The following is a 13,120-nucleotide window of genomic DNA, read 5'->3' on the forward strand; positions in this document are numbered from 1 at the left end:
TTAGCCTAGTATAATTCTGGTATACAAGTGTATAACATTATGCATTATATTTTGGACTAGATGATTATTATACTCAATGGTAGACCGTTATGATTTAATAAATTCTTCAATTTTTCGCATCGCTAATCTCCATCAGCCTGTGGATTGATTGCTGCAGTCTAACGGGAATAGAATAGAAGAAAGTAAGTGTCCACTAGTGGCCGTCTCCCGGTTGCTAAGACCTATCTAATTCAGAGCGCCAGCAGCGGAAAGAAAATAGTGGTTTGTTGAAGACAAGATGGGAGTTCCATCGCGGCAGAAAGCCCAGCCGTTTGCACAGACGAGTATGGCGCTTTCTCGTGCTCCTCGCTAGTACACAAGGGGATCCATTCTAAGTACAGTCCGTACTTATCGGCGCTTTTTGCGGCCTCGAAGATGCAGCGCCGCAAATCATTGGCTGGTTGCTCCATCTCCTTGCATTCGATCCCAGTGGGCGCCGGCAGTGTTCCCGCCGAAGGAGCCGGTGAAGCGTGGCCGTGAGAGGAAACGAGCTGGAAGTATCATACGCCCTGTAATTGGTGGCAATTACTTTCAACTGGTTGCCTTCAGGTGTTCGTGCCCTGTTGAGGGCCACACCCATCTGGTTGTTTCCTACCCTGAGCTGTGTTTATGGTGATCAAGTGGAAGGGGAAAAGTCTGTCAAAATTACTTCTGCAGAGATCTTCAGGAACAGTGCCTAGAATAAATCGACAAATTGATCTTCTGAGTTTCGATTTGCCAACATGTCAGGAAGCTCGTTCCTGACCCCTGCTAAAGGTCTTGACTTTCACTCAAGGGAGTAACAGCGTAACATCTCCAATTTAATCCGCGGGCGTCTTGACGGTTCCGGGAGTGCCCGCAATGATGCTGGCTCTTCGGGGCATTTGACACCTCGATTCTGGCTCTCGGATTGTTTCAAGATCCATCCTACCAGCCCTGCTCGCTTGGGCCTCAAAGCACAATGCCCCCTTGCAGGTTCTTTTTGACTTGTGGTGAAGAGGAGATAGATGGGACTTGGATGAGGGTTGTGCTGGCACTTCTCTATTATAACTTTCCTCCTTCAATGCCTTCAATATAAAAACAAGGAATATAAGGTGCTGGCTAAGTAATAGAATCGCAATGTCGAGTTGTAGCTTGTCCAACCCCGGCGCCTCAAACGATCAAGCGGACGCTGACATCTGCCAGGAACGAGGGGTAAGACAGGGAGTGTCGATACTTGCCCTCCTATCTGAACACTCAAGGATCCGGGCGACGACGAGGTCTTGTAACACAGATGAAAAGCTCCATTGCCGTTGAGAAATATGGTTGAAAGTCAGCACATTCCAGAGAAAGGAAGCATCGTAACTGCCGCGTGGTTTTCCTGCACAGACCCCCCCCCCCCAAAAAAAACCAAGCCAAACCACGCGACGACCACTCAAAACCTGCAGTCAACAATCTCAAAATTCCTCCTTCGGAAAATGACAACACGATGTCAATAATCTCTGCACCTGGGACTCCGCCTGTGCGCTCAGACTTGATGCATCGATCGCTGTAATGATCTACGGCCGACCCTTGTCATCGTCGTCCCGAGCATCTGGGTACTGGAACTTCCGTGGTTACACAAGGTGACACGAGCCCCTGTCAATGTGACAGAAAGAAACGAACATTCGGCTGCATGTTGACGACAAGCGGACATCGTGATGGGATATCATCCAGACCCTGAACGACCAGAGAGCTCTGCAACGCCAGGATTCTTCGAGCGCTGCCCAAAGCTGACCCCAGTAGAGAGGCATACGGTTGCGAGAGTGCGGAATGGAGCCAGAATGTGCTTGAAGCTGCGAGCGACAACACAGAGAACGGCACACTACGGCCACAGTCTCTAGTTAAGGTTGTCGTATACAACGAGGTGAGCGAAGTATACAGGCCTTGCAGAACATCGGCTGCACGTGAGAAAGAATAATTGTGCTGACATTAACTCCGGAACCTCTGCTAATTCAACGATGGGCGAGATTCCACGTCCCTCTGAGCATGCCTGCCCTATCGCCATTGATCACAACTCACTCACGCTGTCATGACATATCTAAATCCATCATCATCCTCATCAAAGGCAGCATTGCCTCGCTCAACGACCAGTGGGAATGCCAAGCACACCATCCAGGTTTGAGCTCGACAAATGCACTTCTTGGGTAGGAGACACCGGTGGGGGAGGAATTCAAGATACGAGGTTGAGGCCCGTCTGATTCATACCTCGCGGAAGGAAGTGATACATGCTTGCAAAGAAGGGTCTCCCCAGGTGATTCATCACAATAGTTGGCGAAGCGTTCGATCTGTTCCTTTTCCACCCCAACATCAAACTGGACTCGTCCGTGCCTATGCGGACCCGGGGCACGCTCCAACACAAGCACTGGGTGGCAATTGACCCTTCTTCAGGGTCGGCAAGGATGAAGCTGTACGCGCCCTCCAGGAATCTTGGCCGTCCATGCTGAGGCGCCATCCTCGAGCTCTGTTGAGCTCTCTATTTCGTCTGGAAAAACGCGGGGCGAAGCGGTCGTGCTACTCGAGGCTTGAACCGGCCTTGTGCCTTTGCTGCAATGAACACAGCTGGTGCAGAGCGAACACAGGAATCATCACGTCCTGCAGCAACCTGCGGAAATTCATCTCAGACGAGGGAGGATTCAAGCACATGGGCAGTCTCGGTCGTTTCCCCATGTGCAAAACCCCAATTTAGGCCCGGCTTATCCTTCCCTGGGTCGTTCTTTCGGAGTTGGCGGTGAGGGGATTGAAAGATCCAGCATCCGAAATCCCGACCATCGCTTGATTGCCAGAGTTCATTGTTGTTCACGCACGATACTGGCAGGACTTGACCGTTTACCTTAACAGCAGTAGATTGGACCAAAGGTTTGGATCCCGGATGGAAGCATGCCCATCCTACGCGCTGCAAAACGCCGGGTTTTCTTTATACATGTCAACATCTCCTAGCGATACTGGATGCCCGCACTCCCAATGCATCTTTCGCCAACTTTCTGCCATCACTGACACTCGGCAGCATGCCATGTATCTTGGGGGCTGCACGTCGTCATCGACAAACCACTCGCAAAGTCGAATGTTTCTATTTGGCATGGTTAGAGGAGCCACAAGTATCCATGGGTGGTGTGCTTCTTCTCCCTTGCCATCCCAAAAACGCACTCGGGCCGATCCGAATGCTGATTGATCAATTCATTTCCAGAAAAGAGGGCAAAGTGCGCAATCGGTATCTGTTGGCTTGGTAAGTGTTGAGAAGGCGAGCTTTCGAGTGGTGGAACAAGTGTCCACTAATGCGGCGGGCGTGCGGTGCCACGCTGGCCAGTGGGCCGTGGGCCGTGGGCCGTTGTCACGTCCTTCCCCCATAGTATGGAAGGAGGAGGGCAAGGGGAAGCGGACGCCGAGCGGCCTCGTAGTCCGAGTCCAAGACTTTCAAACGCCGTTTTCCAACGGTGAGATCAACGGTGAAGTCACTGTACTGTTATGGTTTGGTTCAGACGCTCCTCTTCACAAGTACCTTTCCAGACCATCGGGTCCAATTACCTACCTATCCCTTATGTTCAATGTGGTACACAATATCACCGATACCTCGTTGAAGATATCAAGGATGGCTCGACGCTGAATGATCTGGGCATTGACTCGTTGATGGCAACTGAGCTTCTCAACGATGTTAGAGCTGCGTTTGGCGTCACGATTGATCTTACTACGCTCCTATTCTTCCCGAATATGCGGGCGGCGTGGAAACATCTAACCTTCTGTGAATACGCCTACGACTTCAGAAAGTGTCTCGGAGCAAAATGGTGTCACGGCTGAGGATCTCGTTGAGAAGCTTTCTGAAATTTTCGAAGAGCTACATCCCGAATCGCAAGATGATTCAACGCCTCCGCTGAATGATGCATATCGGTCGTTCCAAGAGATTAAGTTTGGATTCGATGAATACGCGATTGAGACTAAAGCCGCCAATTTCTGGGATGAAGTATATCCCAATGAAGCACGACTTGTCCTCGCATATGTCGTTGGAGGCTTCGCAGGTCTCGGATGCGATATGAATACCCTTCATCCCGGCTCTGCTGTCCCAGAAATCCAAGCACTATCACGATACGAAAGACTACGAAGATCACGGCATAAAGTGAAGGGGCTACAGGGCATTTGGACTCGCCTGGGGCGCTCAGTGAACTACAGCGTGCAAATTGAGGGATAAGCCCGCTATAAGCCCTTATAACTCCAGGCTTCGTGCCCTGAGGTAGAGTGTAAGCCATTTGCAGGGCGCTCGGACGCTGTGAGGGCGGTGATTTTAGGGTACCTTAGCGAACCTTCCCCCGTAAGCACAGGGGATATGCCTTAAAAAGGAGTGGTACCCCTTACTTGAGGCTTATAGCGTTATTTCAGGGCAGTGGCCTGGAAAAGTAGGGGGGCTTTAGTGTTTGAATCGAGCAGAAAGTGGCCTGAAAATGGACCTGTAATTCAAATGCCCTGTAGTCCCGTCACTTTATGCCGTGATCTCCGTAGTCCGGCAACTGTACAATGTCCTTGAAGATGGGCATCTCATCTCCGCCAGCGGCACTTACTACGTTCGCACAAAGGTTCCCTGTTGACAGCACGCCCGCAGAAGCCATCTATCCCGAACTCCTTCAGACATACCCACAGCACGCCAATCTCCACAAGCTAGTCCAAAACATCGGCTGCCAGCTTGCTTGCTTGCTGCCTGCCTGACCGGTGAAAAGGACATTTTGCAACTTATCTTCGGCAATAAAGCCAATAAAGCCAACCCTCGACGAATGTGTATGAGAACTAGCCTTTGCTTCGCACACCCACTTTACTGCTCAGTTATTCCCGCCTCAAGGCCTCTCGCAGTCAACTGGGGAAGGAAAATCCGAGGTCTTGGAAGCCGAAGCAGGAACGAGCGGTACGACAAAGTATATGGTTTGATCATCTGAGGAAGAACAGGGGTGGACTTCGAGTACATTACACTTTTACGGATTTTGAGTGCGCGTTCTGGGTTGCGGATGCGAAGAAGGGGTTCAAGGGTGTTCAAGACTCTTGGTCTTGAGAAAGAGCCTGTTGGGGAAATGATCGGTGGGTATCATATCGTTGTAGATACTAATTGTGTGCATGCAACGAGGTGGCTCAAGCACACGCTGGGTAATGTTAGGCAGATGCTGAGAGAAGATGGCACACTGATTCTTCGTCGAAGCAACGAACCATATCTACTGTTTGGATATTGCGTGGGGCTTGTTTTGAGGGGTGGTGGTTGTTTGAGGGTGAGCGAGAACATGCGCTTGTTGATGAGCGGCATTGGGAGGGTGTGATGGACAGTATCGGGTTCGAGAGCGTTAGTTGGAGTGACGGGGATTCTCCTGAATCGCAGACCGTTCCCCTTATTTCTAGGTTTCCGGCTGCGAGACCCGAGGATATTATTCATTCGAATGAAGGAAGCAAGAAAGGGCAGTTTAGCATGGAGACCGTGGTCTACAAGCAGATGGGTGATCTGGCGATTCACACCGACGTGTATTACCCCTCTCATTCCATCCTCTACGAAGATGCCTATCCGTAAGTCCTCCTCCCTTCTTCTCTCACGCATATGAATATTTGCTGATTCGAGAAAGCCCTCATGGTCCACGGCGGCTTCCACATGATCTTCTCTTGCATAGGACGTGCGCCCCGCACAAGCGTGCCTGCTGCTCTTCCACGGCTTCGTCCGTCTCTATCGACCATCGGTTCTGTCCCGAAGCCTCCCTCTTCGACGGCCCCATGGTCGGCATCTGCGATGCTCTCGAGTTGGCGTGCTACGAACTCCCGCATCTCAAGTTGAAAGTTGAGGGGTTGAAGATTGATGGGCGGGAAGTTGTGGCGATTGGGTGGTCTAGTGAGGGGTGGCAGCTGGCAGTGTGCGAAAAAATTAATCAGATTAATTAATTAATTCATGAATATTCATGAATAGCGTGAATAGAATTTGATTAACGTGATACTTATGTAATTTGATTAGATTAGAATAATTAATCATGATTATTCATGAATACCTTGATTAATATACACGTGACTACAGCACGTGATAGTCTAGCCTAATTAAGTAAGGTTCTTGCTCTAGCACTGCCTTAGCGAGCTTTTCTCTCTAGAAGCAAGGTAGCACAAGAGCCCGAACCTTACCTAATTAAGCCAACATGTCACGTGCTACGGTCACGTGTACATTAATCAAGTTATTCATGAATATTCATGATTAGCTTAATTAATTCGTGAATAGAATATGATTAATGAGAAAACTTCATGAATAGATTAGATTAATAGCCATTAATCTAATCTAATCTATTCATTTCTCACACTGGCAGCTGGCGACGAGTCTGGGGCGGACGGCGCCCGCCAGGGACTGAAGCCCCCGGAGGCGGTGTTGGCGTTTTACAGTCCGACACGGGTTATGAGGATCAGTGGTGGAAGACCCCCATCCAGCTTCATGACGCTGAAGATAAGGGAGAGAGGTATGAATTGCTTGAAGGCGTACACGACTCACCCATCACCAGCTACGACGAAGTCGGCGCCTTGGAACCGTTCGATAATCCGCGCGTGAAGACAGATCCCCGCTTCCGGCTTATTCTCCACTTCAACTGGAAAGCGCAGACGTTACCAGTCATCATCGGCGGCTTCCCGTCCAAGTCTGCGCTCTCCTCTTCCTCAAAATCAGTCACGGATGTCATGCACCAACCTCAATTGCAGCAGTGTAGTCCTCGAGCGCAGATCGTAAAGAGGAACTACAAGACCCCGACGGTCTTTACCCATGGCACAGATGACGGGATGATCCCCTGGCAGATGACGCAGGGCACGTACGAGACGCTTAGCGAGAGCGGAGAGCAGACTGGCGTGGAGTTGGTGAGTGGCGCAGGGCATATTTGTTATTTTGAGCTCCGAGCCCGAGAGTGAGGGATGGAGGGCGACGAGGAGGGGGTTATGAGTTTCTTTTCGGTTTCTCGGGATTTTTGGATCTTGGATGGGGTTATTGATTGACTTGATGAATTTCTTTTCAGTGAGAGACGGGAAGGGTTTTAGTTCTGGTGGCTTGACAGCGGCTGGTGGGATGGGATAGGAGGACTTTGATGACTGTCTTTGATTCGTTGGCGGGTGGTCGGGTTTGACGAATTTCTCTTCTCAATAGAATGGTGGTGGATGTTCTGATCAGATTTGAATGCGATCAATAGAGGGGAGGTAGTTGTTTAGTGGGTTGCTTAGTGGATTGAACTTTTGATTTTAAGGGTGAGTATGGCTTTGTTGACTTGCCTTGCCGAATCAAAAGTTGGGATCCACGTGGTACGAAAAGGGGGCAGTGGAACGTGGCAAAAGGGTACGTGAGCTGTGCAGTGAATTTTAGCATGAGATAGCGCCGGAAAGGCGACGAGATTGATTAAGGTACGGGTAATATGTGCTGGTAAGTTGTTTAGAATTATTTCTGTCACTGCCGTTGTGGGTTATTCCTTCCACTGCAACGAGCTCACGTGCAGGTATCACCACATCAATGTGGAAGACTTGGTGAAGGACGACATGCTGCTATTAAGATTAGCCTCTCTCTTCCTATTCCTTGCTACTGGAAGGTAAATCGGTAGAAACACACAAATGCCACATTTCCGGATGATACTATGGAGATGCCACGGTGATGATGCGTGGGGACCGTCATGATGTCCTAGGGGATGGACTTCTCGTTTTGATAGTAGAGCATAAAGGTCTGGGTTTATTGGTTTATTGTTTTGATTCCATTCTCTATGATGAGAAGAACATCGATGTGCATCTTAGGAACTGATGGGAGGTGCTGGGTGTTTATAACTTCTAGTCTAGGCGTTAAAGGAAACACTTAATTGAATGGTCTGTATGGGAAGTGTTCTACTTTATTTCTAGACGTAGGGGAGGTAGGAAGGTAGTTGAGACGAGTGATGATGGCATGCAGGCATGTCCATGCTGGAATTAAGGGGACGCAATCCTGCAGGTGGGCGATTTGATATTGCTTTCGATGGAAGGAAGGTGGTACGGCTTTTCGTGAGCACGTGTCACTGGGATTGTTTGGAGTTTGGAATCTCGCTAAAGCAGGGAAAAGGGGGCGGGGTAGAAAAAAGGGGTGTAAACAAGGAACCACTTCTTAGCTCACTCCTCAATAAAAACTCAATAGCCAACAAAGGGGGTAAAGAAAGAGAACTTGAGAAATCAAACTGAATTATAGCGACCACATTTCCCTGAAAAAAAAAAAGCGTGTTTAAGTTGTGTCTAGCCCTCACTTAGTTCCTGCCTTTTTCTTGATTCTTTTACTCACCTTAAGACTGCATGATACGCAGGACTATCCCCTGATCCTTCTCTCAATGCAAAGAGGTAAGTAAAGGCTCCTTTAAGGCAGCTATTATTTGAAAGGGCCTCTTTTCCTCTGTCTTTGACTCTCTTCGTAACAGAAGGCGATTTTCTTCAGATCTGAAGTCAGGTAGATGCGCGTGTATTTTCTTAGATGTACAAGCTATTCAGACGCTCTGTTAAGTAAGCTCAGAATATGCCTCATCCACTCTCGTTTTATTGCTCCATTGGTCCTTCCGCAAATCATACCATAAGGGGTAGCTGCACGTGACGAGGCGTCATTGTGCACGTCCGCTCGCTGCCAAGTTCGCGACCCCTTTGCATCAGCTGTTGCATCCTTCACCACCTGCAGCTTCCCAACGCCGAAGTTCAAGTGCAACATTGTACATTGACAGACTCATCATTGATATGGACGAAGTCATGCGCCCTCCGGCGCTCGATGAGCTCGGATTGCCTCTGAACCGCGGCGACAATGAGCCCGTCGGCGATGAGATGATGCAGCGTTTTGCAGCTGGGGACTTTTCAGGCTTCAATCTGCCACAACCGTCCTCATTCCCCACTGCGGCCGAAGCTCAAAAAGAGGCGTAGGTGCTTGAGGAGAAATCACTTCAACTTTTCTTACTGTCTCTCTTCCCCGAGACTATGGTCCCAGTTCTCTTGGTACGACTTGACTTGTATTGAACAATTGCTAACTTCCCGTTATCCAGACGAGAACGGTCGACAGAGGTTTTATCATCATGGAACAAACTGCGGCAGATATTGGAAAGATACGAGGAGGTTATACGCAGGCGTTGGATGAAGAAGACAAAAACGCAGAGGACGGCCATTCTTTTAAAAGCTTGGCCAAATATGTCACCTACGCATCGACCAGATTATGAAGCCATGCGCAAGGAGAATCCCGCAACCGTTCGATCTGGGGGAACAAAATTCCGAGAAGCATACATGTGGCCTGACATCAATGTCGAGGATCTGGTCAAGGGGAAGGCGTTGCTACTTCTTTTGAATTCACGAGGTCGAAACACCCCACAAATGTTCGCCCACGCAGACTTCGACGCGATGCGGGTGGGTCACGTAAGCGGCGCTTGCATGCCTCCGTTTCTCAATATGTACACAATGTTGCTCGAGGGAGAAGCAGTCGGGACATATGGACGTCTAGTGTCCTGGGATGATGACGAGGAAGCTATGATGAAAACATTCAATGGACTTGGATTTCTGCCTGGGCAAGGCCTTATGATTTTGGAGATCCAGCAGAAACTGTTGAGCTTCCTCCTCGCATGTTGCTACTCCATTCTTCATGAAATGGAGCCGTCTTCCATGGTCAATGAAGCACCAACTAAGCCAGAACCATCTCCGTTATCAGATAGCGGGGAATATCCAACTCTAGCAACTATTGCTGCCGAAGCTCCCTATCGCCTCCCTGCTCGACTCGACTTCAACCGCCTCAAGGCTTTAGTCAATGCGAAACGTTCAAGCGTTGAGGATCACATCCGTGGCTTGAGGGAAGATCCAGGTTACTTCGCAGACGTTCTCGGAGATTGGAGTGAGCATCGTCAAGAGAAATTGCCGGATACGAATAGGAGGCGCCACCCGGTGCTTGATGAGCCATTGTTCTGGGAGCGAGTTATTGGTAACGTTGTCACGGATGCTTATGGCGGACTGGTCGTCTGGGATATCATCAGTGAACAACTCACTGAATTGGCCGCTCTCCAAGCGAAGTACTCCAATGCCATCACTCCGGAGAAGACGCTTCCACCAGAATATCTGAAGGCACTGTTGAAATTCAGATATACGTTGGATCAATCGAAGACGGGTCCGATTGCCCAACTGAAGACCGGACTCCCAGCCTCACCTTACTACCGTTCTACATTCGACAGAGAACCTCATGTGCCAGGATCGAATATGATTCGACTCCAGAGCAAGACTAAGCCAGACCAGCTAATGTGGCTCTTCAATAACCTTTGGACTGACAGTAAACTCGATTTATTGAGCTTACCGGGCCTTGTGGACGAGATTGAGCATCACATACAAAGCGATCCTAAAGAGAAGGCTAAAATCTCCCTTTGGGTTGCTCGAATTTTCGGCGAACTCGGCCTCATTGCACGAATTCGACACGAGCTAGATATATATCAGCCGTGGGCCTCCGGTTTTGACAGCGGATATGCGGAATATCGAGACGAAGTTGAAAAAGATTTTCCGCGGCGATTTGCTTCGCTCGCAGAGATCCAGAATAACTCCCAAGGACTCTCGGTCGCCAAGTTTGGCAGTCCAACAGATGGCCGGTTTTACTACCCATCTGATAAGCGACCGACGAAAGTTACCACGCACAGTATGCGGAAGGCAGAAGCTGACCTGGATCTGTTTTGGGAGAAAGTCAATACCCACTACAGACGAAAAATTGGAAAGTCACTCGATCAGGTTGTACAACATATCTTCACGGAGGCGCGTGGCCCCCTGGAACGAACTGCCGAATGTAGGTGTAGGGAGAGAACCCCCTTTCCTATTCCTTACGGCCATATGATTATCTCCCCCAGACAATTGTCCCAGTTGACCCCAGAACAATCTTCAATGAGCAAGAGAGAATGTCCCAGTCTTTCCGGAATACTCTGCACTGAGCAGGAGACATTGTTCCCACTTCTCCCGAAACGGTTTGTATCAAGTAGTTGCTGACTCCCCGGTTCCCTAGGGATCGAGCCTATCAAAGAAAAGAAGAAGAAGTCCACAGCTCAGCCTTCCACAGCCCGGCCTGATCTCGATTTGGGACACCACTTGACTTCGTTGCGACTTGCGTCCGAGGAACCTTCTAAATTTGTCCCCCTTCAGCCAAAGCTCAAGCCCAAGACGCGGGGATCAACGCAAGACAAAACGGATGCCATCGAAGAAACTGCTCCAATACAGGCAGTTGGCGACGAGCACCCTGTCTTCAGTCTGAAAAACCGGGCCTTCAAAGTCTTCAAGGCCTTGTTCTACAACCCTAATCAATCCGATTTGCCGGGCGAGATTCCATGGGCGGACTTCCTCTTTGCTATGGCTGCAACAGGCTTTGCGCCCGAGAAGTTGTACGGATCTGTTTGGCAATTTACTCCATCTGCTCTTGATGTTGAACGCAGCATCCAGTTCCATGAGCCACATCCGGTAGGCAAAATCCCCTTTCGGAATGCCAGACGAATTGGGCGACGCTTGAGTCGAGCATATGGATGGCATGGGGCTATGTTTGCGCTTGAGTAGACTAGACTCGCAGGTGATGACTTCAATATTCTGAGAGATCTTAGACATTTAAAGGGGTTAGACTATCGGCTGTACGATAAGTCGAGGGAACATTTGGAGAGATAGAGCATTCGTGTTCAATGTCCGATGGCCACCTGGTCATTGAAACTACCCCCTCTTAAATGTATACCTGCTTTATTGTATATCCAAAGACAACTCCCTTTAACTATCCAACATTAACTCGGATTAGTTCCGCCTAGCCAATTTACTAACGTCTCACCCGCGTCCACAGGAATTCGTCAGGTCAAACACCGAACCAATTTCAACATATCTACAACTGGAGAGTCGTTCTGACGATGAACTCGGATGGCTCTTCAGCATGCTTTTGGGCGAGGAACAACTCTCACTTTGCATCTTTTCTGGCCGCATCCACCGCACTTAAAACCAGATATAGAGAATTCCTATGCCAAACTTTCGTCTTCGATGCTTCGGGTGTTTTTCACTCGTCTTGAACGCATACATCGAAGTGAGCCGGGTCTGTATTTGCCAAGGGCTCATTCGCAGGTGCTTCTAAGATCCGCGCCAACCTCCGCATTATTACCAAACATATCATGCTCGGTGGCAAGAAGGCTACTTTCTTTTGCTCCCTTCCAGACACCCAGATTTTGCTTTATGCAATCTTTCAAGCTATGGGCGTCAAGGCTTGCCTCTTTACTGCCGACTGTACTGGAGAAAAACGAGACCATGTACCCGGAGTGTTTGCTGCACCCCATGTCCGAAGCTGCCCCGGCACAATGGAATCAAGGCGGTGTTTAGTTCCGGTCTGAAATGAAAGCTAGTCTGCTTCATCTGCTCTCCTTGCCTTGGAGTGAATCGTAGCTCACAATACTGGGGTCCAACGTCGGGAGCGCCCACGTCTCCAAACGTGCAGATGCAAAGTCACCACAACTCCACGGCCCAACTTCCTGCAACAAGACTTCTACCACCAAAGATCAAGCCTTCGCATCCCCCCAACCATACCGGTACTACTCCATGACGCGTCTCTTGGCGTCAAGGGCTCGATGCGGTATCGTTTCGTCGAGGGGAGTCTTCCGTAGATCGCATCAATGTTCGAGGTCGATCTGGTACAATGAGACTATCAATTCATTGTCGAGTTTCAAGTGGCTGTCACTTTCAGTTCATTTCTGTGCCTTGAGGTAAATCGTAGATATCGATTTCCTGGCTACATATCGTACTCAATATACCAGATCACTTGGTAGGTTAACAATGACAAGTCAAAATCCTCGGACAATGTCGATCTCTCCGCGCACGAACCCCGCATTTCCCATGATTTATTGGATTCAATCTTCCCCATGGACCGGCCTTTCATTAATTTCGCCACGGACGGGCGAAGAATTTTCGTCGCGGACTCACCAACGGACCTCCGCGGACTGATGCGAAATGCAACAAAATGATTTGGAAAGCGAATTATCATTTACTATTCTCGAGTGCAAGAAGTGGCGGATCCCCGAAAGAGACGAGGAGGTGCGAGACGAGTCGAGTGGAACGAATGGTGAGCTGTCCCGAAGAACGAACCCCA

The 13,120-nt window shown here is 49.5% G+C and overlaps 4 protein-coding genes across 4 annotated transcripts; 3 read left to right on the plus strand and 1 right to left on the minus strand.

Annotated features, from left to right (window-relative positions):
* Positions 1-4,793: 4,793 nt before the first annotated feature.
* On the minus strand, positions 4,794-5,981 carry K444DRAFT_29671 (uncharacterized protein). Its single transcript, XM_024871689.1, has one exon. It carries the CDS (start codon positions 5,597-5,599, stop codon positions 5,102-5,104), a length of 498 nt encoding a protein of 165 aa, XP_024734443.1. The 5' UTR covers positions 5,600-5,981; the 3' UTR covers positions 4,794-5,101.
* Positions 5,982-6,179: 198 nt separating this feature from the next.
* On the plus strand, positions 6,180-7,433 carry K444DRAFT_653862 (uncharacterized protein; the record flags this gene model as incomplete). The annotated part of the gene is made up of 3 exons (XM_024885905.1): positions 6,180-6,194; positions 6,418-6,879; positions 6,920-7,433. 3 exons carry the CDS (start codon positions 6,180-6,182, stop codon positions 6,959-6,961), a joined length of 519 nt encoding a protein of 172 aa, XP_024734444.1. The 3' UTR covers positions 6,962-7,433.
* A 1,156-nt stretch (positions 7,434-8,589) lies between these two features.
* Positions 8,590-11,735, plus strand: K444DRAFT_29799 (uncharacterized protein). The gene is made up of 3 exons (XM_024871698.1): positions 8,590-8,921; positions 9,045-10,807; positions 11,021-11,735. The coding sequence occupies exons 1-3, from the start codon at positions 8,746-8,748 to the stop codon at positions 11,560-11,562; spliced, it is 2,481 nt and encodes an 826-aa protein (XP_024734445.1). The 5' UTR covers positions 8,590-8,745; the 3' UTR covers positions 11,563-11,735.
* On the plus strand, positions 11,621-12,850 carry K444DRAFT_614936 (uncharacterized protein). The gene has a single exon (XM_024880618.1). It carries the CDS (start codon positions 11,908-11,910, stop codon positions 12,355-12,357), a length of 450 nt encoding a protein of 149 aa, XP_024734446.1. The 5' UTR covers positions 11,621-11,907; the 3' UTR covers positions 12,358-12,850.
* Positions 12,851-13,120: the final 270 nt, after the last annotated feature.

Source organism: Hyaloscypha bicolor (genome assembly GCF_002865645.1).
Source record: "Hyaloscypha bicolor E unplaced genomic scaffold K444scaffold_116, whole genome shotgun sequence".
NCBI lineage: Eukaryota > Fungi > Ascomycota > Leotiomycetes > Helotiales > Hyaloscyphaceae > Hyaloscypha > Hyaloscypha bicolor.

Excerpts from the sequence above, each read along its gene's own strand:
- K444DRAFT_29671 (XM_024871689.1), bottom strand. The coding sequence starts at position 5,599 with ATGCGTGAGAGAAGAAGGGAGGAGGACTTACGGATAGGCATCTTCGTA.
- K444DRAFT_29799 (XM_024871698.1), top strand. The coding sequence starts at position 8,746 with ATGGACGAAGTCATGCGCCCTCCGGCGCTCGATGAGCTCGGATTGCCT. Across the intron at positions 8,922-9,044 it reads GCCGAAGCTCAAAAAGAGGC|ACGAGAACGGTCGACAGAGG; the intron begins GTAGGTGCTTGA and ends CCCGTTATCCAG. Across the intron at positions 10,808-11,020 it reads CCTGGAACGAACTGCCGAAT|GGATCGAGCCTATCAAAGAA; the intron begins GTAGGTGTAGGG and ends CCGGTTCCCTAG.
- K444DRAFT_614936 (XM_024880618.1), top strand. The coding sequence starts at position 11,908 with ATGGCTCTTCAGCATGCTTTTGGGCGAGGAACAACTCTCACTTTGCAT.